At 39.3% G+C, this 17,845-nt stretch overlaps 3 protein-coding genes across 3 annotated transcripts; 2 read left to right on the top strand and 1 right to left on the bottom strand.

Moving 5' to 3' along the window:
- Window positions 1-339: 339 nt before the first annotated feature.
- Window positions 340-7,238, top strand: LOC147337192 (putative E3 ubiquitin-protein ligase HERC4). The gene is made up of 12 exons (XM_086262142.1): window positions 340-475; window positions 911-1,047; window positions 1,277-1,491; window positions 2,382-2,440; window positions 2,523-2,588; window positions 2,794-2,866; window positions 3,756-3,836; window positions 3,935-4,149; window positions 4,272-4,539; window positions 4,684-4,838; window positions 5,055-5,293; window positions 6,549-7,238. Exons 1-12 carry the CDS (start codon window positions 354-356, stop codon window positions 6,797-6,799), a joined length of 1,881 nt encoding a protein of 626 aa, XP_086118268.1. The 5' UTR covers window positions 340-353; the 3' UTR covers window positions 6,800-7,238.
- Window positions 7,239-10,985: 3,747 nt separating this feature from the next.
- On the top strand, window positions 10,986-14,351 carry nkap (NFKB activating protein). Its single transcript, XM_086301479.1, has 8 exons — window positions 10,986-11,633; window positions 11,907-11,987; window positions 12,343-12,407; window positions 12,495-12,590; window positions 12,678-12,720; window positions 12,806-13,003; window positions 13,464-13,613; window positions 13,931-14,351. The coding sequence occupies exons 1-8, from the start codon at window positions 11,170-11,172 to the stop codon at window positions 14,103-14,105; spliced, it is 1,272 nt and encodes a 423-aa protein (XP_086157605.1). The 5' UTR covers window positions 10,986-11,169; the 3' UTR covers window positions 14,106-14,351.
- A 1,848-nt stretch (window positions 14,352-16,199) lies between these two features.
- On the bottom strand, window positions 16,200-17,406 carry ndufa1 (NADH:ubiquinone oxidoreductase subunit A1). The gene is made up of 3 exons (XM_086301493.1): window positions 17,153-17,406; window positions 16,981-17,070; window positions 16,200-16,349 (listed from the first exon to the last, which is right to left on the bottom strand). Exons 1-3 carry the CDS (start codon window positions 17,252-17,254, stop codon window positions 16,329-16,331), a joined length of 213 nt encoding a protein of 70 aa, XP_086157619.1. The 5' UTR covers window positions 17,255-17,406; the 3' UTR covers window positions 16,200-16,328.
- Between the last annotated feature and the right edge of the window lie 439 nt (window positions 17,407-17,845).

Genomic DNA, 17,845 nt, shown 5'->3' with positions numbered 1-17,845 from the left:
CAATGTTTTTGAATCATCGCTTAGCTTTTAGTTAGCAAAGACGAACAATAATTGAGATTAACTAGGGTACTTACGGTGTTTTTTGTTTGCGCAGAGATTTCGCATGCATTCATCTGTATGTAGTTTGTCGCACATAGCTTGATTGAGACAACACAAATATGAGGTTGACTGTGATTGGTTAACACAAATTCTGATCACAGGTTGTGGTAAGGGGTGGATTAAAAAAAAAACACAACCTTCAGTCTTGCTTATCCAATCACAAACAATGTACCTTCTCCCGCCGTACTTTGAATTTTAGGGATGCTATATATATATTTCTGCCAAGCCTTTTGGCGGACTTTTTGGGAACAGTCATGTCCGAACGGAGCGCTGCATTTCGACGGAGAGTCACTGATATCAGAGACAGAATGAATGCCCAATTTAACCGGCTACTGAATCAAGATGACAGTGAAGAGGGGACATCTCTTCTACAAAGGTGAAATGCTTTGGTGGTGGTTACTCTATTGGCAAGCTTTTAGCTTTGCGCCTTTTTTGTTTTTGCAAAAGGAAATAACTTTTACATTTTTAAATAATAAATGGCTCGTTTACTAATTATCTGTTACAATTCAACAACAAATTCTGTAATCATAAATGTCTATCCTAGATTGACGACTTCAAATGACAGTCATTTTAATCCCTGTTATGTGCATTTATGCATAAAGATTTTAGTTTATAAATGTAGCATATCCCATATTTTCAGGGAGCATTTAATTTGCGAGACAATCGAAAAATGCATGCAATAAACACCGATTGAACACTCATTCCTTACTCTGAGTGTGTTGGGTGGTTTTTTTTTCTTTTCTTTTTTTTCTTGGGGGGGGTGTCTCTGTGTGATTAGTTTCACTAAAATTATCTCATGGTCTAATGATAGCTTTGGAGTTTTCCGCCAACAGCACGGAGGTGGGCCAGTGCGCAGACCAAGAGGCGGGAGAACCAGACATCGCCAGTTAACGTTTAAGGTGTCAGTACTAAGGAATCCCACACTGACACACTACCGATCTCATAGGGGTAATCAATATTTATATTAATATTAATTATTTGGAGTGATGGGTTTGAAAAATGAGAATTACATCATGGTGTCAGTTGTTTACAAATTGTAGAATTTGGCATTAGATTTTTAGCACCTTTGTAATCTTTATTTCCTTGCACCAATAAGTTGATGTTGAGACACTACAATGTGACAATTTACCCTTTTCCGTTTTTAGGGAAAGCTAATTTGGTTTAAATTTGATTACAGATGCCACTCCTGCTACTCGGGTGGTCGTTCCTGTAAACCTAAATGCAGCTGAATTCAGGCAGGCACTACGGGACAATATTGCAGACATACCCTTGCAGTTCGATCTATGCAAAGTGAATGGACAGCGGCTCATTCTTCCTCTTGAAGAGGAGACGCCCCAAGAAATTAGAGCAAGAAACCTACTGGGTCGCTCCAATCTTTATATCCGTCCAAAGGTATTCAAATGTTCCACTCGGGTGGCTGATATGGCATAATTGTCACTATTACTGTAACTCAGTGGCGCTCCAGTCACCCTAGTATTGTATAAGACATCTTTAACATGTTACTGCTCAGAATAATAAATGCTGTGATTTTCCCCAAAGGATTTGAGACATTCATCTGATCACTATGCCAGATGGCTATGCTTAAATAATGCCCCGCCAATTGATTCACTGTTAATAACAGAAATGCAGTAGAGCAAGCTTCAACTGTGGTCTAACAGTATTTTAGGGTTAGGGTCATTTTGTTCTTGTAATCTTAGTTTCCTGGGTTCTGGCTTTTTCATTGTCTTTTGTTAATGTCCTTAACCTTTCCTTTATTTATTTATTTATTTTTTTCCCCCTCAGTTATCCTAAGTTCTACCTACCCAAAGTGTCACGGTCCTGAGTCTGTGGACTCGGTGTTTTTCTGTTTGTATTAGTTAGCTTTGATTTCATGATGTGTTTTGATTCTCTTGGGTTTGATTTCTGTCGCTAGTATTCCTAACTTCCTAGGTCCTGGGCATTTCTTGTGTTCTCCTTCTTAGGTCGTGGTTCTGTGTTCTGTTAGTATACAGTCGTCTCTGTCAGTGTGTCTCTTGTTCTGTCACCGTATCCCCTAGGTTAGTCCACGTCTGTTCAGTTTCCTGTTTTACTTTGAAAGTCTGTGTACTATGTCAATGTGTTGAGTTTTGCCTCGTCATGTCTGATGAGTCCCAGCTGTGCTCTCCTCCTGTTTCACATTCCCTAATCACCTCAGTATGTATTTAAGCCTTGTGTGTTTCCCTGCCAGTTGGCGCGTTGTCCGCTGTTCTTGTTTGTCATTTGTTGTTCCATTTCTTTTATATTTTAATAATCTGGTGTTTTAGATTACAGAGGCCAATGAGGACTCAACTGGTGGAGAAGTTGTGCAGTCTGAGATGGCAATGTAAGTCTTTGACAACTGCCTTTGGACTGTAGCACTGTAAATGCATTACACCCTCTCATCAACAATATTTACCATATTGCAGTGTGCTGCATGACACCGAGACACCTGACCATAGCAGGCACAATGTACAGGAGCCAGAGGTTATCAGGTAAATGGCACTCTGTTTGTTTATGAGTTGGAATTTTAATCTTAAACTATTGCACAATTTCATTAATTTTTTTGGTAAAAACTAGTTTGGTACAAACTAATTATATCATTATTATAACTTGGATCATTTTGTGTAGTCTAGATCAATAAATATCTGCATTGGGGTCCTCTTCCTGCTATGAAATATTTCTGCTATTCCTTTGCAGTGGTCTGCATGAAAACCATACAGCTCATTCTAGTAGGCATGGTCTCCAGGAACCAGAGGTTAACAGGCAAGTGGTAGTTGTTGAATAACATGCCAAAACTTAAGTGTAAACTGGAACTTATAAAGCACACACTATAGGTAAATAGACACTCAATAAGTACAATATACGGGGTGAGACCAGCGAATATTAAAATTTGAAAGGTTGCATGTATTGAACTGATAACATTTATGTGCTCTGAATATAGACCAATGGTTTAATTGCCTCATTCGGTTTCTGTTTTGCTTTTTCATGTTTTTCAGATTTGTTGATGTCATGATATAGGTATTTTTAATTGCTGAAAATGCATCGATAACACTTTAGTCAGCCTGACCATTCAGACACTTGGAACTACAAATCACCCAAACTATTCCCAGTAAATGGGCAGTTCCTTATGTTTCACAAAAAAAGGAAAAGAAGACACTGCTGGCCTGTGATAATCTTTTGTGCGCAGGAAAACTGCACTGTCAAAACTTGAAAGTTGCATTTTATAGTTTATTGATCCATTTTGGCAACCAATAACAAGATCCATTTTTGTTCCTTCATGCTGCTTGTCTCTCAAATTAAAAAACAAACAAACAAAACAAAAGGCCCATCTCAGTGCATGCTGGTCTTATACCAGTCTCTTAAGTTATCAAAAATAGCCCTGAAATTCTTCCTGGCTGACTTGATAAGATAAACAACAAAACAATGAAGTGAGCATTAACCTACAAATAAAAAAATGATTAACCCAGAAATAGAAGTAAACTAACAACAAACTTTATATTTTAATATTTTGAAATTTGTTTAAATCCAAATGGCTCCAACAGATGCAATCAAGGACCAAATAATGTGAAATCAGATTCTTTTATCAGATGAGTCATTCCATTTCAGTATGTATACATGATATTAAAAAATCAAATGCATTTGTTCTGTTTAGGGAAGAGTTTTACATCGACTCTGCAGAGTCAGAAGTATCAGACCTGGATGAGGCTATCCTGGCTTCCCCTGAACAAAATGACTCGCATGTATGTCTCATGAACAACACTGCCAGAACTGCTGTGTATGTGTTTCATGTAGTCATGACCCTTCTCTCTCTCCCCCCCCCCCCCCCCCCCCTCTTCAGGACGAGATGGACCTTGCGACTGTGATGAAAGATTTCCAGGAAACGCATCTTGACACCAGCAATTATTGTGCAATAATAGCCCGACGTAGGAAAATCCTACATAGTGCCTGCATGGCACTTTCCAAGTCATATTTTGCCTGGCATAAATTGCCAAATATTGAATTTGTTGGTGAAATGGCCGATGATTATGGAGGCCCAAGGCGGGAATTTTTTCGGTAACCCATTCCCATCTCTCCCACACAATAATAGAATGCATGAATGTGTTTTTTGTTGTTGCAAAGATGAAATCACAATTTGACTCAATTTTTTTTTTATTTTTTACTATCTTTTCCTGCAGATTACTTATGGTCGAAACTCAGAATTCCCTAGGGATTTTTGAGGGGAAGCCTGGCAGTCTGTTGTTCAGCTATAGCCAGCAGTTGCTGTCAAGCAACAAGTTTTATACGGCTGGTAAACTGATTGCTTGGTCGATAGCACACAATGGGCCAGGGCCACGGTGTATCAACAGACACCTGTTCTGTATGATGTGTGGCCAGAAGACATCTCTTGATGACTTCGATGTAGAGGTCTTCATGGACGAAGACGTCAAACAGAACATAGAAAAGGTAAAACTGTGTGCATGCTGAGGTGTAATTAAATTCAGTGAAACACAATGCATAGCTTAACTCATCAGTGGAACGTCTCAAAATGTAAGTACACTTAGTGAATGCTTTAAACGTATGTATTTATGGAGGTGCCTAATTTTCAAGGTTTCCAGCTGCAGCACCCCAGAAGACCTGGCAGACTTGAAAAGTCACCTTGGGGACTGGATTGCAGGCTGTGGTATCCCTGACATCTACACTGCCACACTACTTGATGTTAAGAGGATAAGGGGCGAGATTGTATCTCATTTTGCGTTTCACAGGTGAGAATTTGTTAGAAAATTACAAAGTACTTTCCTGGTCAGTGCTCGTCTTCCCATTGTGTTCCCCCCTAATAGTTAACACTTAAACAAATCATCAATCTGCTGAGTTTATATCTGTATTGCAGTTAAGGTGGTGTTTAAATTGACAAAACTTTTTGTTTTGTTTCACAATTTTGCTATGTTGTATGAATTGAGAGTACAATCTGTGGTCAACAGGGTTGCCAGCATGATTCAGCAGTTTGTTGCCGGTATGGACTCATGTGGTCGGTTCTGGCAAATGGTGAAGAGATGCTGGAAGCAGTTCCTTCCTGTATTTACAAATGCAGGAAATAAACTTACAAGGAACAGCTTCCAGGATCTCTTCACCATTGGATGGAGTCCAGCTGGAAGTAACAGACGTGAAGAAGAGGAAGCAACCATCTTTCAGTGGGAATGGTGGCTTATGGCCATTCAGGGTGAGTACATAGAATACAACACATGTCTTGTTTCTGTTTGAATTGCTTCAGGCATTTCATGTTAAATACAGTGTCCACAATACAAAATACAGACAACTAAATCGAAACAACACTTGGGTGCAATAAAACCTTAGAACTTTGCAAAATCCACCCCTTCTTAGAGCATATGAGGAAGTTTTTGATTATTTTACCTTTTTAGGTGAGGTATTTGAAAGGAAACTACCTACAACAAATATTTTTGGAAGATTATTTCTTTTATCCTCTGTCATCTCTACCAGATCTTGCTTGTTTAGACTGATAGATAGGATGTAATTTGATTTTCATTGTGATTTCTGGTAAAACATTAATTTTATTACATGACCGAAAACTTCTAACACTAAAATATTAAATAGTTATATTACATACTTGTATTTAAAATATGGTAAAATTTATGATTCAATTGTATTAGCACATCTGAGAATTAAGTAAATGGTAAATGGCCTGTATTTGTATAGCGCTTTACTAAAGCAGTCATCCACACATTCACACACTGGTGATGGCAGCTACATTGTAGCCACAGCCACACTGACAGAGGTGAGGCTGCCGGGCACTGGCGCCACCGGGCCCTCTGACCACCACCAGTAGGCAACGGGTGAAGTGTCTTGCCCAAGGACACAACGACCGAGACTGTCCGAGCCGGGGCTCGAACCGGCAACCTTCCGATTACAAGACTCAAGACTCTTGAGCCACGATCACCCCCAGTGTTTTTGCAGTGTTTAAGATAGAATAACACAATTTGAAACCTGTCTCCCTTTGAGACAAAGGTCATTTGTTAATTAGATGCACTGCCTAACTAGAACCTTCAGGTATTACGTTGACTATAACGAAACCTCCTGTATATTAGTGTCTTAGAGTAATCGAGTGGTGCAATGACAACACCCACGCAAATGTGACATCACTAGAAAGCCAATGTACTCTTGCAAGGACAGAATGAATAACTTCTTTAAAAAAAAATACACATTGCATAAACAGTCCTTGACATATAGGTCTGACTCGGAGGACAAAATTAATTTCCTGTCTTAGCAGGGCAGGATTGCTTTGAGTAATTGTTTTTTTTTTTTTTTTTTTTAATGCAATGCTTTGCAATTGTTTTGCCTAACAACCTGTTTTTGACTCCAAAATAGTCATTAACGCAACTGTTCTACTATGCAGTCAGTGTAACTGATTATAAATCTACACATTGCACCTTATTTAACACTTGTATGTATTTTAACAGAGCGAGAGGTGGACCACACATTTGAAGAGCTCCTCGTCTTTATAACTGGGGCTGACTTACTTCCACCACTGGGGTTCCCACAGTCCTGCAACATCGACTTCTACGATCAGGAGTCAGGGATGCGGCGTATCCCGTACACATCAACGTGCAGCTTATCCCTGTATCTCCCAAGAGGTGTTGCAGATGAAGATCAATTCAAAGATCTTATGAATGATGCCTTAAAAGGATCCCTGGGATTTGGAAAGGTGTAGCTGCATACATGAACTGATGCTGGGAAGCTGTGGTTAAAACATGTGGGCTTTTGGGATGAAGTTCTTATTGTAAATGTTCTTAAAGGGGATTGCTCCTGGCACTCAGGCTTCTTAAAGATTTTACATTTTAAAAGTGTTTTTACAAATGACTGTTCATTGTGTATATAGTTATATTTATAGTCCAGTTAAGACAACTAGGGTATTCATGCATCAAGCTATGCAAAATAAGTGGTGTTCAGAAAGTTTCCAGGAAATAGTTCAAATGACAATTCATCTAGAAATATTCTTTTGAAATATTGTTGTTTATGTTCAATTATAGTACACTGCATAGAGTGGTTTTTGTTTTTTATTTTCAAGATGTACAAGAGATGCCAGACAAACTTTGAACTAAAAGACACTGACTTTTGTAAAATAAAATATTGTAATGTCAGTTCTCATGGTGTCTTGTCTATTTAAAAATTAAATTTGAGGCTTACCTGTTACTGTCAAATACTGGTATTGGGTTCCATTGACGAGGGCTATGTAGTACAATTATGTGCTTAAGTCAAGGTAAAAGGTTAAATGAATTTACCCTCATCTGTTCTCAAACCAAGAACTGAAGAATCAATCTCAACTCAGAATTAAAAGTTACGAATTAATTTTACTGGTTTCGAGAACAAAGCAGTTTTAACAAACTGACTTTAAGCTCCGGCGTTAACTCTGAGATTGACACCTGGCCTTTCACTATAACCTGGTTAAAAATCAATTATGTAATTGTGGTAGAATTATGTAAGAGGCTGTAAAGCTTTTTTGTAAAAAAAAAAAAAAAAAAAGAATCACGTCAAGATAATGAACACTGGTATTAAAATTATATTTTATACATAAGGCAATAACTGTAATTACCAAAGTAAAGAAAATGATTTGTTAGACTCAGTTTGTTGGTGAACGATGCTTAAAAAGTGTGTAGCAATTTGGACAGTATATCCAGTGATTGCTTTGCTTTTTCTATGGTCACGGCTTACCTACTTTATTACAGTCATTTGGCTGTACGTGAAAATATATTTAGCTAAAGTTCCTTCTGCTTGTTTAGGTTTATCTCTGTTATAGGTTCATTCAGCCCAACCTCAGGAAACTTGTCTGCTTGCCTACTGTCATCTCTACAAGCCTAAAAACAATTTTAAAAGAGGCTATACACATGACATTTTTTCTACTTAATTTACTCGTGTGTGCCATACAGAGGGAAATATCTCAATCAGAATCGCATTTATTGGAAAAGTATATGCGCAAACACATACAAGGAATTTGGTTCCATTTGAGGGCGTCTTTCAAGCACAAAAAAGTAAAACACAATCCATATATGTGTATGGACATACATAAATACACACGCACACAGGTGTATAAACTAACAATATAATACACAATCTAATTCTTTTACACAGAAATTACAGGATTACAGAAGTTGATACCAAAGAGTGCAGTTGCAGTCTAGCAGTGTGACAGTTTAACCACTTAGGAGGGAGATGGCGGGGGAAAGAATTTTGATCAAAGTTAATGTCTCCACTTATTTCGAAAAGAAAAAAGTGGTATTACTTTAAACTGAGTAAAACGGTATTTTGATAAAAGTTAAGGTCTCCGTTTGTTTCAGAAAGAGCATACTGTCATTTACTTGCTTTTATTATTTATTTATATGCCCTCCGCGGACCATCTCTGCACTGCGTGGGTGATTAGTGGCTCCCTGCACAGTAAGGGCTGCACACAGGGACAAGACGCACTCGGTTACGATCGGATCTTCCCTGGGCAGGGGGAGGTGATGAACTGTATGCCACTTTTTCATTGGCATACATGAAGTACAATGTTTTATTGCCTACGGTGGGGCAGGTCACATACTGGGTGAAGGTGGGCAGTGTGGAGTCCAGCGAGACATGATTAAAGTCCCCTGATATTAGAAGAAGAGCTCTCGGAGATTGCGTTTGCAGTCTGCGGACCACAGAGAGTCACAGGCTACCTCCACGGATGCTAACGGCTAATAGCGCAATGTCTGTGTTGCAGAGTTGTTCTTTCACAGCGATGTGCCCAGAGATACCACAACCGTCTTTAACAAACACTGCCAGCCCCCCTCCTTTCCTCTCACCGCTGTCTCTCGTCTTGTCCGCCCGCAGCAGCTGGAAGCCGGGCAGCCTACTCACAGAGGGAGTACCGGGCAGTGCCGGGATACTGCCACTGTGACCGGGTTAGCGTCATTAGCTCCTCAATCATATCAGGGAGCGATCTCACATTTAAAGTGATTACAGGAAGGAGAGATGGTGTGTGAGGTGTCCTCGGGAGACATCACCCCCGTTTCTTCCCTCACTGGGGATGTAGGGTCTGTCTGCCGGTAGCGCAGCTGCAGGGCGCAGCGCTAACAGCTGATCCCTAATGTAAACAAAGGAGCCATGCGCCGAGTGTCCAAACACGGGTGAAAAAAGTGGAGACAAAAGAAGAGAAAAGTCAACATAACTAGCACGAAGCGGTAATGCAAGATGGCAGGATCTGATTGCTAAAACATAAGTTAAAGGTTAAGAGAAGTAAAGAGGAAAATAAGAAAGAAGCTCAGAAATGAGCAGAGCTAGCTCTGCTCATTACCTGTTAGCTGCCATAACAGGTAACACAGTTAAGGTTTCAGAAAAAGTATTCTGTCGTTTGTTTGCTCGATCATGCCTTAAACACATCAAAATGCATAGTGGGATTATAATACAAGTGAATACTGTGACAAGCACTGGTACTGAATAGGCAATCACTTAGCAGCAAGGTGAATCGGTGATGCATTAGTGTGGTCTGCACTTCCTCTTCTTTGATTGGGTGAAATGAGTTGAAAGTAATTGGATGAGGGAACCATGGGGAGTGCCCTGCATAATTTCAATAAAACGCCGTTTTAAACGCCGTTACAGCTGGCAGAGAACGCCGTAAAAAACGCCGTTCAAAGATGCATAAAAACGGCGTTTTGTGCCGAGTAGCGTAAAAAACGGCGTTTCCGTCTGTCTTTGAACGCCGCTTTTTACGTCACTCGGATGGTGCGTTCAGGGCGCCATCCGAGCGGCGGAAAAAGCGGCGTTTGTCGGAACAGAACGCCGTTTTTTTCGGCGTTTTGAATAATTAAACGGCGTTTTTTACGCCATTTCTTAACCAAACGGGTTAGGAAAGTGGCGAATTTTGGCACTAATGGCTTGCCATACAGTAGGAGACACGACCGTGTGTTGGTCGGTTAAACCTCGGTAGTTCCGGTGGCGCGTGAGCGCGTTGCGAAAAACCGGAAGTTGGGTTTTTCACAGTTTTTCACAGCCACAAAACTCTCGGACCACCCCGCGTCCCACCCCCCGCCCGACCTTGTAAATGCAAAATAAAATAAATCAATATTTTTTTTTTTGACCTGATATAAAATTAATGATTTTTTGTTTATTCATCCCATGTTTACCTGTGAAAAATAGGCTAACTAAAACAGAATTATTACTGAATTTAAAAAAAAAATGTACAAAGAAAAATTTTCAAACATTTTGGAAATTTCTATTTTTATTCTTTGGTTAAATGTTTAAATTGTAATGCCTACTCTAAAATGATTAAATCTGCCCCTGACAAATCTCCCCTCATATTAGTGATTAATTAATCTAAAGCTAAAACAGAAAGTAATAAAAAGTAAACTCCAGCTTAACATTTGGAAAAAAATAAAAAAGATATCAAAACCACCTAAGAAATTATATATTTTTTATAGTTGTTACTGTTGCTATGAATTTAGAATAAAAAAAATTAAGAACAGCCTATTTTTTTTCTTTACATAGTGATTATATTATACACTTCAGTATAATTCATACCGTATTTCGTTTTTCACAATACATATTTATCAAGAGTACACAGTATACACAAATTAAATTAGTTATGCTTTCCTTCTCAGTTTTGTCATCTGAAAATACTGACATGCACATAAACTGTCTACAAGTATACATGCAGGAATATTTCCCTATAAAACTATTCAAAAAAAACTTAAAGAAAGTATAAGCCAAAGAAACATAGATAAATATCCTAAATTAATCTGACTGGTTTTACTGGGACTTATTCCATACATATTGCTAGTAATTATGCAAGTTTTGAGGATTTTTTCTTTTTTACATTATTTTAATGCAAGAAAATTGTGTTATATCAATATGTTGGGAACTGTTCTCTATGACATCTGACGTCGGATTCTTTTTTGGGACGGACCAACCAGTACTTCCTGTTATTAAACGCTTTCTGCGTAGGGAGAAGAAGATAAACTGTGTGCGACATCTTTTAAATCTCCTCTTAGATACTGATTACTTAGATACTAATTACTTAATTACTTTTTACCCCGTCCTGTAGTGAGTCTCTCACGGTCAGAGGGCATGCCTCTGTCGGATCGATCGAGTTCTGACGGCGGCGGGGAGCCACGCAGTCCTCGGGCCCGTAGACCTCGGACCCGCTCCCGCAGTCGCCATCGCAGCGGCAGTCGCCATCGCAGCGACAGCCGCGACCGTAGCTTGTCTCCGGACAGCTTCGGACCCAAACTTCCTAAGCCACGCAACCGTGAGAGGGAGCGAGAGGAACGGGAGCGTCGATTCAAAGAGGCCAGAAACATTAGACGGATCCGCATAGGAAGTCCTCATCGTAGCCGCTCCAGGTCCAGATCCAGATCAAGATCAAGGTCCCGATCCAGAGAGCGCCATAACAACAACAACAACAGCAGCCACAACCACAGCAACCACTGGTCCGAGCCTCCGGGAAAACACGGCGGCCTCAAAGATGATTATTACTACGAGCAGCAGAGGGACGACGCTCAGCGGCAGAGACAAGAGGCTTTTATCGCCAGGTATGAAAAGTCTAACATCACTGTGAAAAGCTATCAAAGCCTGAACCCTGCAATTCCCATAATACAAATCAGTCCTCAGGTACACGAGCCTATTGGTGCATTTTATGACGTGCCACCACTTCAGATGAACAGTCCTCTGGAGGTGGAGGGCTCGTCAATGCATCTGTTACCAAAAACCAAACGGATGGAAGCCGTCCTCTTTTGATTTGCTGCTAATCTAAGTGTAGTTTGACATTTCAGTTAAAAACACGTTTTTGCAAACTTGTGTTTTAGGCGCCTGCAGGAGAGGGAGAGGATCGGTGAGCTGGGTTGTCCTGAAGTTTGGGGATATTCACCCAGAGTGAAAGAGCCAGAGTAAGTGAGGAACATACTGTTAATTTTGTGTTGGGTTTGTGGAGACACATGTCTTTAAAACTGCATTTATTTGTAAAAGATTTTTTTTAATTAAAACTGTCTTAAATTCTGTGTGTCTTGGTCTTAGATGTTTTTAGTCTCATCACCGTAAGAGTTTCTGTTTCGCAATGACTTTGTTTTAACCAATTTTCCACCTTTTAAATCTTACTTTTCCTGTTAAATTTTATTTAAGCAGTTATTTAAAAGGTCTTGATGTGTCATACCTGTTGGCGCCCTGGCAGAGACATCAGGCGTTGTTCTGTCTTATTTTCAGGTATCAAAAATTCTTTTCTGTATTTTTTTTCACCTCCATCAGCTCCGATGAGTTCACACCAGTTGAAGAAGACGAGAAAAACAGCAGTTCAGAATCAAGCACAGAAGGTACACAGAGTGTGGACACACATAAATTACAGCAATCCAACATTTTCTGTGAATTTATAACAAACCCATTCTGTCTGTTATTATCAGAAGAGAAGAAGAAGAAAAAGAAAAAGAAGAAGAAGTCCAAGAAGAGAAAGAACAAAAAGCACTCAGAGGACAGTGAGCTTGAATCAGATTCGGATGGTAAGATGAACGAAAAGCACCCTTTTTTTGTTTTGTTTTTTCTCTAATCAGATTCATCAGTTTAACTGTCTTGTTTTTGTGTTTCAGAGGAAGAAATAAAGAAGAAGAAAAAGAAAAAGAAGAGCAAAAAGTAAGTTCTGATACGAAGCTGTGCATCAGCTCTGTTGACGTGGTAACAGCCCATTTGACTAACCAAGCATCCTGTTTCCCGTCAGGTCTAAGAAGTCCAAGAAGAAGAAGGCGAAGAAAAGCCGGAAGGAGTCCAGCAGCGACTCCAGCAGCGAGGCCTCAGAGGACGAAGAGGAGGAAGATCCCAATGGGGTGATGTGGGTGGAGAAAACCTCCATGGATGAGCATGTGGTCGGCCCCGAAGCTCCTCTCACTCACATGTCTCAGAACGATCGACCTTTGGAGTGAGTCACTGTTCGGGGTTAATTCCTGCATTAACAAACTTAAAGAGAAAAGCATCTAACCCTAATGTAGTTTGTGTTGAATTCCCAAACACAACTGCTGTTTACAGTGGAGTGTACCTGTACAGCACAGTACAGAAAACTGATTAAATGTCTGAAAACAGAAAAAATAACAGAGGTTACGTATTTTCAAACTTGCTTGCTAAACGGTGAGCTTGAAGACTGGGATTTTTTTTAAAAAAGTGATAGTAGAGTTGACTTTATTGAAGATTGCTGATAATTGATTGGGTCTTTCAGTTTTATTTAGGCTATAAAAAAAATAGAAATCACCGTGATTCAGTTTATCAGATGTGACAAAATAAGACAGACTCTGTTAAACATTTCCACCACACAACTTGTCTAAATCATTTGGCAGAATTTTTGATAAAAGCTTCTTTTTCTTTTTTTTTCCTCCTTCCTCCAGTTTCGGTCACGCCCTGTTGCCAGGTGAAGGTGCTGCCATGGCAGAGTACGTGAAAGCTGGCAAACGTATCCCAAGAAGAGGAGAGATCGGTCTCACCAGCGATGAGATCGCAAACTTCGAGAAGTCTGGTTACGTCATGAGTGGCAGCAGGTACGTAATGTTTAGAAAATGGACATTTTTCATGAAAAATTAGGTCAGCTGACTGCCTGAATATACTGAACGATCAGGTTTTTCTATCAACAGATATTCCACGATCTGCATTAGATCTTATCTTTTACAGAAACATACTTGTTTTTCCCCGAGGGGAAAAAGAGCTGATTGCTTTAAATGTTGTTTAATTTCTTTACTAATCTCTGCACATTGTAACATTTGCTTTAGCTTGTGCTCTAGGCTGGGTTGAGTTGAGCAGATCCAGAAGCGTGTTCAGCTTTTCTTCCTGTAATACTGACAAATTTTTCGCCCCGCAGACATCGTCGTATGGAGGCCGTGCGTCTGAGAAAGGAAAACCAGATCTACAGCGCAGACGAAAAGCGAGCCCTGGCATCGTTCAACCAGGAGGAGAGGAGAAAGAGAGAGAGCAAGATCCTGTCGAGCTTCAGGGAGATGGTGTACAGGAAAACCAAAGGCAAGGAGGAGAAGTGAACGACCAGTTTGTCTCCTGTTATTGGAACCTTTACTCTTTGTTTGGTGACCTGAGGTGTAAAGCTTTTTTTTTCCTCTCAGTTTGAACTGAGTGTACAGTGCAGAAGTGTTTTAACTGTAAAAATTGTGTCTGAGAAGTTTTCAGTTGTATTCTCCTTCCCTTTTCTATCCATCTCTTGTAAATCTTTTCAAATGCTCCCAACAAGAATGTTAAATAAATTTTCACTATCATATCTTGTTGCCATTTTAATATTTCTTTCTGTTTTTGCCGGGAGTTCTACTATAAGTGATAAATGCATCAAGAGTAGAAAACGATTTAGGAAAAAAAGAGCAGTTTGTAGTATTATTGTTTTTTAAAGTGCAGGAGGTCCTCAGACTGAGTGAACCACTTAAATAAGGCCTTTTTCTTTTAAAACTAAGTAACTGATCTTTTTTTTTTGTGAAGAGTTAATTGTAGCATATTTAAGAAAGCTTGGCAACAATGTTACCTTCAAACTCTGAATATTTAAAATAAACATTTGCCAGTATTTTTGAGCAAATATCTGAGCAAATAGCTTCTTAAGAACAGAAAGGAACCACGTGAAAATTTCAGTACTTAAAAAAAAAGTTTGAGCTGTGTTGTAAAGTACAGCCAAATCAATTTTACAGCCACTCCAAGACCACAGTCTAAAGCAAAAGTCTGCTTCTTTGTTCCAAGCATTTTCTTTTTCATTTCAAAATATGTATCAGATATATACTGCCGGGCCAAAAAAAAAATCACTTAAACGTTTAAACGTTTGATGAAATCAAATCAAAGAAAAACAACAGTAGAACTCAGGGCTATGTTTAATAGCATTTCCACACGCACAATGCGAAGAGAACTCAAGGGATTGGGACTGAACAGCTGTGTAGCCATAAGAAAGCCACTAGTCAGGCAAACTGGAAAAAAGGGTTTCAATTTGCGAGGGAGCATAAAGATTGGACTCTGGAGCAAAGGAAGAAGGTCACATGGTCTGATGAGTCCAGATTTATCCTGTTCCAGAGTGATGGGTGCGTCAGGGTGAGAAGAGAGGCAGATGAAGTGATGCACCCATCATGCCTAGTGCCTACTGTACAAGCCTGTGGGGGCAGTGTTTGGTCTGGGGTTGCTTCGGTTGGTCATACAGCAGCAGTATGTTCTCCAAGAATGAGGTCAGCTGACTACCTGACTATACTGAATGACCAGGATATTCCATCAATGGTTTTTTTCTTCCCTGATGGCACGGGGATATTCCAAGATGACAATGCCGGGATTCATCTGGCTTGAATTGTGAATTAGTGGTTCTGGGAGCATGAGACATCATTTTCACACATGGATTGGCCACTCCAAACCTTAACCTCCTTGAGAATCTTTGGGATGTGCTGGAGAAGGGTTAGCGCAGCAGTCACAATCTACCATCATCAATGCAAGTTCTTGGTGAAAAATGAATGCAAAACTGGATGGAAATAAATCTTGTGACATTGCAGAAGCTTATCAAAACAATGCCACAGCGAATGCAATTGTTTCAGCTTCTTTAACATCATTATAGTACATCAGTGGTCAATGTACATTTACTTCATCTGTTTTTTAAAACCTTTATTTATTTACGAGTTGAAAGTCTTGTGACTTCTAAGATGTTTTTCACTTGTGCAATTTCTAAAAATTGCTAATACAGAATTATTGTATTTTTTTTCTTACAGGGGATTTTTTCCCACAGCGTTTCATTATTGCTTGTTTATATGAACATTTTTGTAAGCACGAGGACAGTAATAGAAGTTTTTTTTAAAAAACATATTTGTAAAAAACTGAAAGACATAATTGAACTGTATTGAAAAAAATGTATGGATTAAGATCACGTCTTTTTGTTTTGTTTAACAGTTATTTGTTGAAGCCACTCAGAACAATAAAGTTAGTTACAGTTAATGTGATGCTGCAGGAATTGTATTACAGCTAAATGATAACAGCAGGTACTGTTATACATCTCAAGTCCAGTAAACCTGTCAACATTTAAGCAGATATAAAAAAATAAATAAATAATAGTAACTGCACTCCTCCTTCTGTTACTGGTAGAAATCAATATAAGAAGCCTCACAAGATTCCCAGTGTGTGGAAGAGTTTAATCACCCATCTTAAAAGACTGAAAAACACAAACAACTGAATGTTAAATATAATCTTTTAATGTACAACAAAGAACTTTCTTCTCCCGGGTCTCTCCAGGTTCCTCGTCAGTGGATGTTCTCAAGTCCCTGGTGAGAAAAAGAGAAACAAATAAGGATTAAACGTAGTTATACATGAGCAGCCATTGTGTTCATTTAAGCTAATAACTCATTTTGTGGACTTTTTAAGTCTCCTTTTATGCTCTACACATGACTAACACCCCCATCGCTGCCTGTAAATCCTCAGTATTTTACAAAGTTGATGGATTTTGGTGATACCTGATGACCGAGAACAAAGAAGACCACCGTGTGGTACTATATGAGGCTATAGTATGGCATCTGGTTATTTAGCAGAGAGCATATGGGATGATCAGTTTGCATAATTATATAGTTTAGGTTAAAGTATCATTATAGGAGACAATTGGATAAAAATTATTTCTGTGATGAAGTTATAGCCATTTGAAAACGCACCTATGTATAGATGCACCCCAGATCCTGTGCTACCAAGAGTGCCTCCATGAAACGACTAACTGAAACAAACCTAGGGTTTTGAAAGTGCACCGTATTTGCACATACTGTTTTTTATGAAACTGTGCACACTACTGTCGGGTAGTTTAAGCGATTTTTATATTTATATGCAGTTGTAGTCTCGGGGGAAGGCTGTAAGTTGCACACTTTGCTATTCATTAGCATTACTTATTATGGGCAGAGGGAAGCTAACCTTGGAGTCAAAGTAGCGTCCGGTTCCTGACACTCGCTTGTCTCTGTCCATGAGATACCACTGCCACGGAACCCGAGCAATCCTTTTCTCCTGCGGGGGAAAAACACACTCTTTATAATCCAGCAGTCTGGTACACAACACGAGAACCTGCTGGCAGCGCCTGCGTCCTCACCTTTCCTCCGTTAGTGAACTTGTGGATCTGCGCGGTGGCGACACCGGGGATGATCAGACACACGGTCATGATGCCGAGTCCGGGCAGAATTTCATACCACATGATTACAGCGTCTAACTGTCAGGGGACAAAGAGCAACTTCGAGGACAACAAAGTTGCCCCAAACCTACCTAACGCTGTTTATTTATCCCAGAAAGTAGCAAAATGTCGACCGTCAGCACGACCTACGTTCCTCTTCCAGGACAAGACAATAACTTCCTGTTGAAGAATTTCAAGATAAAATACTTCAATTCAACAATTCATTTTGATCGTAAATTTAAATCGATGATTACTTGATTAAATTATCCTTTTACTGTCAAAAGACGAAACCGATCGGACATGGATATGTTGGGAGGAAAAATAGTGGTAAAAATTCTATAATAATTCAAATTATATGTTAATTGTTTTTTATGGACACTTGTCATTGGAAAAAAAAACGTACAAATGTTTGTTTAGCTATTTATAGGTCAACGTTTCGCTATTTCTTTATTATCTCAAAAATTTTAGTTTAGAGTTAGTCTGTCTCCCCCCCGCCCCAAAAAAAATCGACTTAAAAGCACGAAATTTTTAATTATGCACTCTTTTTAAAAAAAATCCTGATTTATTTAATTTCCTTTCGTTCGTTCGTTTGTTTTGTTTTTGTTTTTTGTTTTT

The sequence above is a fragment of the Aulonocara sp. 'chitande type north' Nkhata Bay genome, linkage group LG2 (assembly GCF_057382095.1).
Source record: "Aulonocara sp. 'chitande type north' Nkhata Bay isolate Kocher_YH1m ecotype deep benthic linkage group LG2, A_spYH_male_GT1.1, whole genome shotgun sequence".
NCBI classification, from domain to species: Eukaryota; Metazoa; Chordata; class Actinopteri; order Cichliformes; family Cichlidae; genus Aulonocara; species Aulonocara sp. 'chitande type north' Nkhata Bay.
The sequence above is the reverse complement of the archived record's forward strand: the minus strand, read 5'-3'. Positions and strand labels throughout refer to the sequence as shown.

Excerpts from the sequence above, each read along its gene's own strand:
- LOC147337192 (XM_086262142.1), top strand. The coding sequence starts at position 354 with ATGTCCGAACGGAGCGCTGCATTTCGACGGAGAGTCACTGATATCAGA. Across the intron at positions 1,492-2,381 it reads ATCTTTATATCCGTCCAAAG|ATTACAGAGGCCAATGAGGA; the intron begins GTATTCAAATGT and ends CTGGTGTTTTAG. Across the intron at positions 2,867-3,755 it reads CAGAGGTTAACAGGCAAGTG|TTTTACATCGACTCTGCAGA; the intron begins GTAGTTGTTGAA and ends TTTAGGGAAGAG.
- nkap (XM_086301479.1), top strand. The coding sequence starts at position 11,170 with ATGCCTCTGTCGGATCGATCGAGTTCTGACGGCGGCGGGGAGCCACGC. Across the intron at positions 11,988-12,342 it reads CCCAGAGTGAAAGAGCCAGA|CTCCGATGAGTTCACACCAG; the intron begins GTAAGTGAGGAA and ends CACCTCCATCAG. Across the intron at positions 12,721-12,805 it reads AAGAAAAAGAAGAGCAAAAA|GTCTAAGAAGTCCAAGAAGA; the intron begins GTAAGTTCTGAT and ends GTTTCCCGTCAG.
- ndufa1 (XM_086301493.1), bottom strand. The coding sequence starts at position 17,254 with ATGTGGTATGAAATTCTGCCCGGACTCGGCATCATGACCGTGTGTCTG. Across the intron at positions 17,071-17,152 it reads AGTTCACTAACGGAGGAAAG|GAGAAAAGGATTGCTCGGGT; the intron begins GTGAGGACGCAG and ends TTTCCCCCGCAG. Across the intron at positions 16,350-16,980 it reads GACGCTACTTTGACTCCAAG|GGACTTGAGAACATCCACTG; the intron begins GTTAGCTTCCCT and ends TTTTCTCACCAG.